Raw genomic sequence first — 11,456 nt, forward strand, 5'->3', positions numbered from 1 at the left:
CAAACCAAGGGAAAAGAAAACTAAGAGCAAAATAAAAACCCCAAGCCCATGGAATGAAAACAGAAATGCATTATAAATCCATGAAATTAGAGCAGAGCTCCGGAGCTGTGTGGGTTCTCCCATACAGAGCTCGTGGCAACGTCTATATTTGAATATAGAATTCTATGGGGCATACCAGAGTAATAAGGCTGTTTTAGACTCTGATGAACAAAAATTTGGCTTCAGAGTTAAATATCTAAAATAGGCTCGTTTCTCTGTAAAATGAAATATAATCCCTTCAGCTCCTAGAGCAGGAAAACAAGGCATTTCTTGAAATTAAAATGAAGACAAGAAAGATTTATGCTTCCAAATGCTTTAGTAGCAATGTTTACTCTTAAACCCACACACACGTACGTACACTCAGACACACACACACACACACACACACACACACGCTGCCTTGTGCTATGCATAGCGAGGTCTCTCGCTGACGCCTTTTCTTGACTTTGCTCTCCACCCCTCTGGCTGTGGTGTGTCTGCTGGAGTGATGGCCAGGTGCCTTGGGGTCTGTGTGCCATTCTAGAACAGCAAAGCAGGCACAGAAAGCAAACGCCACTTTTATGGGGGTCCCCGGGGCTCGATCAGATAGCACAACAAGGCCCTGCATTCAAGTTGCTATACCCTAACATGAAAGGTACACGCAAGATGCCTAACTGCCTTACCGCGGGTGGCGGGGGGGCCGGCCGTCCGGCCAGGCTATGTGCCACACAATCCAAAAGGGCCCGGGTTGCGGAGGCTGTGCTAGGATGCGTGTGGCAGAGCAGAGAGCAGAGCCTCCTGTGCTGTGCACACTCGAGAGCTTCCTAGGAGGAGCTGTTTATCAGCTGGAGGCCACGCCCACAGGAATGCACGTAACAGTCCTTATATTTCAAGATTAAACACCGGGATTATGGTTTAAAATAATTCAGGCTAAATTTTTAGTAAGGCTAAACACACAAAAGCCACTGAAGAATAAACTTGAATAGGTTGAATACCGATTTAATCATGACCAAAACGCCCAAGAAGCTAAACTAATTGGGGAAAAGGATCAAGGCTCCTAAAGAGCACTGGATCCACGTGAACAGTCAGGACAGAGCAAGGGGGCCACGGCCACAGAGTCCTGTGTCTCCAAGAGAAGGGAAGAGGCCCCCAGACACCCCTGTGTGAGAGAGCTGCCTGCAGGGACGGCGAGCCGCCAGCCTCTACTTTCTATACCAATTCCAAAAACTTAAACCACTTACTAATGTTCATAAAAAGCTTTTACAATTATTTGAGTGAAAATGACTATTTGAAACCCAACCTTGAAATTTTAAACTAAAAATGGTAGAGGCTATTTAGAGTCTGAAAGGGCAGTGGGAAGTGGCGAGAACTGATTTTCCCTGACCCGCAGCAGGCAGATGCGGCAATCTCAGTGCCAGTCCTCCCAGAGCCTCAGCTCGTCGGAGGCGCCTCGGAACCTGCTGCTCGGCTTGGCGGCTCCGTGGGTTCTTCCGGGGCGCTCGTGCAGTCTAAGGCTTTCTTTTCTTCCTTATTTTCTTCCTATTACTTTATTACCTCTCCTTCTTGGTCACAAAAATGTTTGTTACGTAGACCATAATACGTAACAAACACATATTTTAAACATTTTTTTAAAAGACAGGGTCTCACTCTGCCACCCAGGCTGAAGTGCAGTGGCACAATCCCAGCTCACTGCTGTCTTGAGCTCCTGGGCTGAAGGGATCCTCCAGCCTCATCCCCCTGGGTAGCGGCGACCACAGGTGCCTGCCACCACGCCTGGCTAGCTTGTTACTATTTTGTAGAGATGGGGTTTCCCTGTGTTTCCCAGGCTGGTCTTGAAACACGTGGGCTCAAGCCAGCCCCTTGCCTCGGCCTCCCAAAGTGCTGGGACTGCAGGTGTGAGCCACTGCACTCAGCCTAAGTTTTATTTTTGTATTTATCCTATTCTTAGTTTAAAAGCAAAGGATTATACATTTTCTTAGTTTTCCTACGACATAAGGAAAACGTTAACTTAATTGACTGGCTCGTTTCAATAGGCCAGTGACACAAAAAAGGAACTTGACGGGACTGAACATCGCCAGGTGCCTGTGCAGCTGGCCACACCACGCGGTGACGAAGGGAGTGGCAGGGAGCCTGCCGTGAGGACGCAGTGGTGCAGGAGGCAGCTGGGATCTGCTGTGGGGAGGGGAGGCCAGGGCCTAATCAAACAACCTGGATCTTTCCAAGTTGGTCAATAGGCTACCTGTGACTATTACCTGTGATACTACAAAGAACAGGCCAGGCGAGGTGACTCAGGCCTGTAAACCCAGCACTTTGGGAGGCCAAGGCAGGCAGATCACTAGGTCAAGAGATCGAGACCATCCTGGTCAACATGGTAAAACCCTGTCTCTACTAAAAATATAAAAATTAGCTGGGCGTGGTGGCACATGCCTGTCATCCCAGCTACTCAGGAGGGTGAGGCAGGAGAGTCACTTGAACCTGGGAGGTGGAGGTGGCTGTGAGCCGAGATTGTGCCACTGCACTCCAGCCTGGTGACCAAGCAATACTCCATCTCAAAAAAAAAAAAAAAAAAAAAAGAACTGAAGATGCAGCTTCTGCAGACAGTAAGGTGATTTCTGTCGGAGTAAGATATAACCAGACCGGCGGGAAGTAACTTAGTTGAAGGACCCAAAAGCCACGCAAGTGCAGTAGCAGCAGGAGATGAAGAGCTGCAGGGACCCTGGCTCCATGCCAGCCGGGACCTGGAAGGCCGCGGCAAATGAGAGGGGGGCTTGACAGTTCCATTTGGAAGAAGTGACGGACAAGGATGGAGAGCTGTGCTTCCTCAGCCCTGCAGCCCCTGGCAGCGTGAGACCCAAGCCAACTGCGGCGCCGGGGCGGGGTCCGACGAAGATAGAGAAGGCCGCGGGACGGCAAGGGCGACCTTTCCCTGCAACTTCTCTGCAGGCTTTCGAAATTTTATCAAAAAGTTACAAAAAAATCCAAGTGCTATAATGAGCGACTTAATTCCACGCGTATCATCTCATCCAACATCCATAAGCAACTAGAACACCAGAAAAAATACCGCAAACACTTGTTTTCAGACGCTGGGTGCTGGGTATCGTGGGCCTGGGATCCCCAAGAGAAGGGAAATAAACAGCAGGCCCGGAAAACGGCTTGCAAGCGGTTTCAGGCAGGCCCAGGCTGCAGTGTGGAGAAGCTTTCAGTGAACCGGAGACAGAGACCAGGGCTCCGGGGAGGCTGCGGTGCTGAGAGCCTGCAGGGCAGAGTACTGGAGAGGGGAAAGCTTCCAAGGTCTGCAGGCCCCTGGGGTCTTTGACTAAGTATTTACCTGCTCGTGGGTAGAGTGACGACCCATGAGGCAGAGAGAAACCAGCAGGAAGGCAGTAGGCCAAATGCTCAGAGCTCCAAAAAGGACTGAGGGTCGTGCGCGGTGGCTCAAGCCTGTAATCCCAGCACTTTGGGAGGCCGAGGCGGGTGGATCACGAGGTCAAGAGATCGAGACCATCCTGGTCAACATGGTGAAACCCCGTCTCTACTAAAAATACAAAAAATTAGCTGGGCATGGTGGCGTGTGCCTGTAATCCCAGCTCCTCAGGAGGCTGAGGCAGGAGAATTGCCTGAACTCAGGAGGCGGAGGTTGCGGTGAGCCGAGATCGCACCATTGCACTCCTGGGTAACAAAAGCGAAACTCCGTCTCAAAAAAAAAAAAAAAAAAAAAAAAGGACTGAGAAGAGTTTACAGTCCCCAAAGAGAAAGGACTAAAATCAATGACCTCTGCTTCTACCTTAAGAAGCTAGGAGAAGAAGAGCAAATTAAACTCAAAGTAAGCAGAAGAAAGCAAGCTTTATCGATGAAAGCATCAATCAATAAAACGGAAAACAGACAGACAACGGAGAAAAACCAATGAAGCCAAAGGCTGGTTCTTTGAAAAGTTCCCTTTAGCTAGAATGGCCATGAACAAGAAACCTTAGCCAGAAGGGTTCTGAATGAGTGAAAAATTACTGCTATCAGACACGGAAGGAAAGTCTGGGTGTGGTGGCTCACGCCTGGAATCCCAGCACTTCAGGAGGCCAAGGTGGGAGGATCACTCGAACTGAGGCGTTAGAGACCAGCTTGGGGAACATATTGAGACCCTGTCTTTATAAAACATTTAAAAATTAGGTGGGTGTGGTGGTGTGTACCTGTATTCCCAGCTACTTGGGAGGCTGAGGTGGGAGGACTGCTTGAGCCCAGGAGTTGGAGGCCACAGTGAGCTGTGATCAGGTCACTGGATTCTAGTCTGGACAGAGTGAGATTCTGTCTTAAAAAAAACAAAACACAGGCACGGTGGCTCACGCTTGTAATCCTAGCACTTTGGAAGGCCGAGGCAGGAGGATCCTTTGAGCCCAGGAGTTTAAGACCAGCCTGGGCAACAAAGGGAGACCCTGTCTCTTATAAATAAATAAGTAAAGAAAGAAAGGAAACGGAAGAAAGGCGAGCACTGTAGCTCACCCAGACAGTACGAGGCTCCTGAAAAATAATGGCAATCCTCACCTGATTCCCTCGACAAGGAGAGTTAACTCCAGCACCCTGCCCACAGGGGAGCTGCACACAGAGTCTGGCGTGTGCTGTACATCTCCAGGTTCAAGATGTTTGCTGACGCTCATTTGTTTATTCTCTAAACCGTGGTGTGGACCTGGGCACGCCTGGGGTTCCTCACGTGAATACCGGTGACGGAGCGCCGGAAGCATGGGCGCGGCGGTGAGAGCGCCCGGCACATACCTTGTAAGCGATGCTGTTGAGCACCTTCATGGCCAGGTCCGAGACCTCGGGATAGGGGTCGGCAGCCAGGTGCAGCAGGACTCTCCAGATCTGAGTGTAAACGCTGTTAAAGGAGACGCCTAGAAGAGAGAAACAGGGGACGTTTTAGTAGAAAACAGCTGCCGATGGGGCGTCGAAGGCGGCTTCGTTTCCTGAAAACTTAACGCTGGTATCAGAATTGTCGCTTTAAAGCGTGGAGGTTACAGGAAGCCACCATTTTGTTATTCTGGCAACGGGTCCCAAGATTCAAGAATCCTGGCTGATCACTGGGCTTGGTCACACGAGTTCATCTTCTGAGGCTGAACCTTTCTAAAAGGAAAACTGGGCTGGAAAGGGTATAACTTTCCTTGAAATGTCTCAGCTGATCAGAGGGCATGACCGTACCCCCGGAGGAGTGTCTGCTCAGGGAGGGGCATCTGCTCTCACGTCCTAGATTTCCAGAAGCCTCCGTGGTCCACGGGTAGTGGTGCATGCGGCATGGAGTCTGCGCTGCCCCACGTTCAGCACATGCTGCTGTGCACTGTGACCCGGAGAGCTCTTCCTCCCCACCTACACGTGCTGGCCCTGCTCTGAGATGCTGGGACTTCACGAAAGGTTGATGTGCCTCTCGATGTCCCTAAGCTTCCCCCAACTCATCCAACACTTGATGCAAGGTCCTGTGCTCCATGCTCGTATACAAAGAAAGACAAGGCAGGACCCAGCCGGGACCTGGACTCATGGATAAATAACAACGGTGAGTCATGGGCCTTGGGGGAAGGGCTGAGGCTCCCTGGGTGCCGCTGCTTGGTCCTACCTAATTCCTCAGCAATCCTACAGACAGGTGTCGCCGCAGCGTCACCGAAGAAGGTGAGGCCCAGAGGATGAAGGATGTGAACGTACACCTGTCAGACCTTTGAGCCATGCCACATCCACGACGCTGCGCGGCCTGAGGGAGACTCAGGAAGGCACCAGATTGACTCCTGTCTGCAGAGGGCTGGGCACGTGGAAGAGGCACAAAGGAGGGGAAGGAGGCTCATTCTCTGGGCAAGAGAGGGGTGGAGTGAGGGTGGGGAGCACACACAAGATCTAAGACACTTGAGAAACAGGATGTGGAGGTGATGGGGACGTGGAGCCTCAGGGGACACTCGATGGAAGCCTGCAGAAGCAAATCAGAGATTGCGGGGTGGGGGCCATGAGTGCTTGGAATCCAGAAGGGAGGGGCAGGCACTGGGCCATGTGGGTGCCCGGTGCAGTTAGCACTGGCTGAGACCAGGGAGGAGGCTGACGGAGCAGGGGTTGCAGAACCCAGAGAGGCTGAGAGGGGAAGCAGCAATCCTGGTAGGGTCAGCAGGTCCAGCAAAGGCTGGGCTCATAAGAGGCACTGAGCATGGAGGGCAGAGTGGGGCCAGGTCACGCCTCCCTTGCGTGTGGGCGCCAGGAGCACCAGTTACCTGCCAGGCTTTGTCCTGGGGGCGGAGGCAGACAGGGCCCTGCCCTTGGCGCTAGGAGTTGAAGGGGTAACTATCCACATAGAACCCCATCTTCTTTATTTTGGGGGAAGCCAGACAATTTGCTGAGAAGCAAGTGCTTGTTCATAGAGGTTCAAAGGATTTGGGCTGCGGCGTGATTCCAGGCCCCCTGAATGTTTGTGGAAGAGCTTAGGCATCGGAAGCCAGCTGAGGACCCGTGTCACTGCAGGAACACAGCTGCGCATGCGGAATGACATGGTCAAGTCCACAGAGATGGAGGCAGGGTGCGAAAGGTAACGGGGTGCGTGGTTCCAGATGCCTGCGACCGCTGGCTCACCTCCACCTACGGCCTCCGCTCCGTGAGCCCAAGACGGGCTCTACTTCAGCTCCATGTATGGCGGCCGGTGTCCACCCGGCTGTGCACCCCCACCATGAGTGCAGAGGTCAGGGAAGGAGGCCCCACGAGGAGAGCATGCTGCAGTGAGTGTCTCCAGGATGGAGCCGTGTGGAATCGAGAGCTTCGCTGCCATCCAGGATGTCACGCTCTGCTGCTGCACTGCCCGCACTGGCGTGAATCGTGAGAGGCTGGGGGCTCTTCCGGGAGCTAACATGTTCCACCCCACAGAGCAACGTTACATCCTTCAAGCGAAGGAAGCATTCTTCCAGGAACACCCTCCCCGAGGGCCTTGCCCATGCACACGTGGGCCTGGCAGCCCAGGAGGCAGTGGGGACGTCCTGGGAGCCTTGGGCCCAAGCACACCTGGACTTCGGTGCCACGGCGCAGCAGATGCGCCTTCTGCTCAGCCGTGGCCTGTGCCGCTTGCAGTGGCACAGAACCGAAGCCTCCCAGCTCTCAGAGTGCACAGCTCTGGAACAGCCGTGTGGATTCACAGGCAAGTCTCAGAAGCACAAAATCGGTCCAGACTCTGTGGGAACTCCCTAAACTCTCCGTCTCTTCTGCAGCGGACGCTGGCTCCTGGGAACTGCTCTGTGCCACACAAGGATGTCGGCGATGGCTGCGTCTTCACTTTTTTAAAGAGTGGGCGGGCGGGCTAGGAGATCTGACTTTGAACTCGCCCCCCCAACAAGCCCTGGTGAGGAGGAGATGTGGCCTCACTGGTGAAGAGGCTCGCTGCCGCCTGGCTCCACAGCACCCCCACCATGAATGGCAGGATGGCCCCGTAAGATGCCTGCTTATGACCGCCCGGCTAAGACCCACTCCCCTTGATTATTCTGGGGTCCTGGGCTCTCCACAGCTGAGTGAGACATTGAAGCAGCTCCCCGTGAGGCTCAGCTGCCAGGTGAAGGGGCTGTGAGGGGACAGCCGCCTTATATGAGAATCTTCCTCACAAGACCTGGGGGCGGGGACGGCCCCTGCAAACAGGGTACCGGGAAGCTCAGAACCCAGGGCTGGCATGGCAGGAGGCTCCCTGCTCCCAGCGGCCCAGACAGGGTGCACAGAGGGTGCAAGCTGACAGCTGCTCGGGCCTCCCCCACGATGTGGGGGCCACAGATGCAGGCACTGGGGGCCTAGGTCAGGGTTTCACAGGACCCTCTAGGAAAGGACGCTGCCACTCCGCGGGGCACTGCACGGAGCGGGGTGAGACATATTAGCTGCTACTGTCCTCTAAGTTTTAAAAACGGATTTCTATTTGGTCGGCCCTGCAGGGAGGGGCGAGACGCATCAGCTGCCACTGAGGTTAATTTTTAAAAGCTGATTTTTATTAACTTGGCCCTCTCCATCCACGGTGCAACCAACCACAGATTGAAAATACGTGAAAACAAAACAAAAAGTAATGAAAATAATGGAACGTGACAGCTGTTTACACACCATCTGCGCTGTATTTGGCATTATAAGGAATCTAGCGGTGATTCAGGCACGGTGGGGGACATGTGGGGGACACATAATGTCACGCCTTTCCTGGCAGGACTGAAAGGCGTGGGCCCTGGGTCCTTGGGGTCCTGGAGTCCCCCACATGTACCGAGGGACGACGCTACTGTTGCCACCTTGCAGATTTTGACTTTAAATATTAAAGCCAAAATATGGTTTGTGACTCCACGGGAAAAAGATGTGATTTCTGCCGGTGTGTTTTGGCGACAGCAGGTGTCGAGTGTGCACTAGTAGAAAGCGTTCGGCTGTGGTTGCGGGGTCGAGTCTATTTCACATCTTTCCTTGTGTTGGTCACAGTCTTCTCTCAGGCTCTGTTATGTCGAATGTCCTGCTTTAGAATCTGCCGGTCCCCAAAACAGACCATACAGAGCTTCCCATGAGATCCAAGTCCACCGGGAAGGAGGCAGGGCCGCCCGGGTCCTGCCTGCAGGGAGTCGGGGCTGAGCTTGGAAAGGGCCCTCGCTGGTACTCATGGAACTCCCCGTGAGTGCAGAGAACCTACTTTCCTGTCTAGACTACAGCAATAAAAGATCTGAATGAATGTTTTTTCCAGTTATTTTTCAGAACAATGGCCACAACCTTCCAAACAGCATACAAGCCAAGGAAATCTACTCAGAGCTCTGTGGCCGACTGAATCCCAGAAGCTTCCAGTCTGGCGGAGCAGCTCGGAGAAGACAGAGTGTTTCTGCAGGCGACAGCTGCCAGCCGCCGCTCCACGGCTGGGGGGTCGGCACAGCAGGCTGCGTCTTCGGACGTGCTCACGCGGTCTGTGGGGGCCAAGACCCTCTGCCGTCCTGGGGAACCAGTGCTCCAGGCCGAGGGCTTCTGCAGTGGCCTGTTTCTTGTGACCCCTCCTGTCCCTGGGTGCCCAAGGGTGACTTCTGTCCCTTTGGGGCTGCACCCACGACTCTGTGTGGCATTTAGGAGAATCACGCTGACCAGCCGCTCTGCCTTCCCCTCCTCCTGGGCCGGCCAGAGCCGTGCACCCTGCAGCTGTCCACGGGGGAGCAGCACCTCCAGGGCCAGGCGGGCAGCGCGTCCCCTTCGTCTCCTCAACGCCCCTGGAGACAAACCTCATAATGACCTCTCACTGACGTTTGCTCTAAAAACATAATTAATCTTGCAGCACTGGAAAACGGTGTTGTTCATTTTCTCACGCTGTCTTCCAACGAGAATGAATCAAATTCCTGGGTCGTGATGCCTTCCTCTCAGGACGCGCGCAGTTCCCTCAGCAACAACCGTGCTTAACTTTCTTCTGGTTGAGCGAGCACCAGGCTCTTTTTCTGCAAAGGCAGAAACCAACACCTTCTCTACCCGAAACCCAGAGCTCAAGGCCCAGCCAGAACTCACTCCTGGGGTCTCCAGAGCTGTGTGCAGGGCTTGTGAAGGACTCTTCCAGCTTCTGGATGCCTCGGAAAAAAGCAAGGAAGCTGGAGTTGTAGGTACTCAAGAGGGTGAGGTGGGAGGTTTGCTCGAGCCCAGGGGTTTGAGGCCAGCCTGGGCAACATAGTGAGACCCCGTCTCTAAGAAACACTAAAAAACCCCAAAAAAACGAAGGGAGAGCAGTTGCTATGGCCTGTCCTGTGAACACCACCGAGGCAGCAGTGCAGCCGGCCGCAGTGTGTGTGGTTACCTCCAAGATGCCTGGGCAGGCCTGGGGTGCAGGGGCTGCCACTGTTTTGTGGGTATCCCAGGGTCTGGGCAGTGCCCTCGTTTCTGGGCTCGGGTCTCTGGGCTCCTCTCTCCTCCAAGGGCAGTCGTTCTGGCTCTGATTCTGCATGAAGCGGAGGGTCAGGACCTGACACCAGCTCTCCCGGAGTCCCGGGTTCAGGTATGGAGAGCATGGGCGGCCTGTGGGGCTCTCAGCGCCTCCTCTTGGTGAGCAGGGAGAGAGGGCGGTGCTTCCCGCGGCTGCAGCAGGGCCAGCTCAGCACTCCGCGGGGCTGTGCTCCTTTCCCGCCACCCCCTTTGCTAGTCCATCCTGGATCCATTTCTATGGTAACACATTTTCAAAACCATCAATGATGTCACTGTATTGAGCACAGTCGTGAAAACTGGTCCGTCTAGCCCAGGCCTCTGATCTGCGTCCCCGCCAGCGCTCTGGGGATGAGACTGATTTTGGGAAGAGCACTCTCAGGCCACCAGAGTCCTGACCACGATTAACTCCCGCCTTGCCTCTCTGAATGCGTGTGCCTGGACTCTGGCTGCGATGCGCCTTTAGGGAGGAAGGCGGGTGGAGCATACAGCAGCGTGGTCCCCCATGGGACTGCACTCTAGCTGGAGCCGGGGCTGCATGGACGAGCGTCGGGGTGATGTGGGGCAGGGCCACATGGGTGGGTGTCTGGGGGTGAGCAGGGCACCTCAGGCTGAGTCCCGGGACGTGTGGATGCGGGCCACAGACCCTCTGCAGCAGTCCTTCCATCCTGAGCAGCTCCACAGCCACCCGTGGGCATCAGGAACGCAGGTAAGTGCAGAGGGCACACACATGGGCTGAGGCCCGGGACAGGTGAGGCCCGTGTCACATGCCCACACGTTAGCAAGATACGACTTTATGGGACTGTGGTGGTGACAATGGTGGCATCATGCTTTGATATGTGGGGTCACATGGGGATCCTCGGAGGCGGGAGGAGCACGGAGCCTCCCAGCAAGACTGTCCTGCTCTGAGCTGCAGGGATGGCAGAGGAGCCAGGCCAGGGCCAGCCAGGGGTGCTGCGAGCACAGTGGAGCGGCTGCTGCTGAGATGGGGGTGGGGGGCTGAGGGAAGGCTCTGAATGTCAGGCCACAGTTCGGCCTCTACAGGAAATGCGGTTTTAACGAACGCTTCACCTGAGGGTAGTGAGGAGCTGGTTTGCAAGAGACCTGCCCAGCTGCAGTCTGCAGAGAGCAAGACCCAGGGCAATGAGACCTGGTGGGACGGGTGCTGTAAACAGGAGGGATTGATTTAGAGGCTTCCTGGGGATGTCAGGCCAGACGAAGGGCTGAGTGAGAAACAAGCCGGATAGAAACATCAAAGAAGATTCTAGAACCTGAGGCAGTGCTGAGCCTGGGCTCCCATTTAGTCTCACAAACACTTATCCTTCCCCCACCAGGGGCCAGGCTCTGCAGGGAGAACCTGGGTTTCATCAGTGATGGAAAGAAGGCACAGTACCAGCCAAGTGGCTTCACTGGCACAGGGGAGATGGGAAACACGTGACTGAGGGCGAGACAGTGCAAGCACTCTGGGGAAGGCAGAGGAGGCAGGGCGCTGGGGATGGGGCTCCTGGGGGGCCGGGAAAGATGGGGAGGTGCTGGAGACAGGG

General features: G+C 54.7%; 1 protein-coding gene across 3 annotated transcripts in view; it reads right to left on the minus strand.

Annotated features, from left to right (window-relative positions):
- The window catches only part of RPTOR (regulatory associated protein of MTOR complex 1), a 392,717-nt gene that overhangs the window by 45,087 nt on the left and 336,174 nt on the right, over nt 1-11,456 (minus strand). For all 3 annotated transcript variants that reach the window (XM_032241406.1, XM_032241407.1, XM_032241408.1), the window contains one exon: nt 4,780-4,898. In XM_032241406.1, coding sequence (XP_032097297.1) covers nt 4,780-4,898 — 119 coding nt within the window. The remainder of the gene's footprint in view (nt 1-4,779; nt 4,899-11,456) is intronic.

Source organism: Sapajus apella, unplaced genomic scaffold (assembly GCF_009761245.1).
Source record: "Sapajus apella isolate SASKATOON/1434 unplaced genomic scaffold, GSC_monkey_1.0 scaffold48, whole genome shotgun sequence".
NCBI lineage: Eukaryota > Metazoa > Chordata > Mammalia > Primates > Cebidae > Sapajus > Sapajus apella.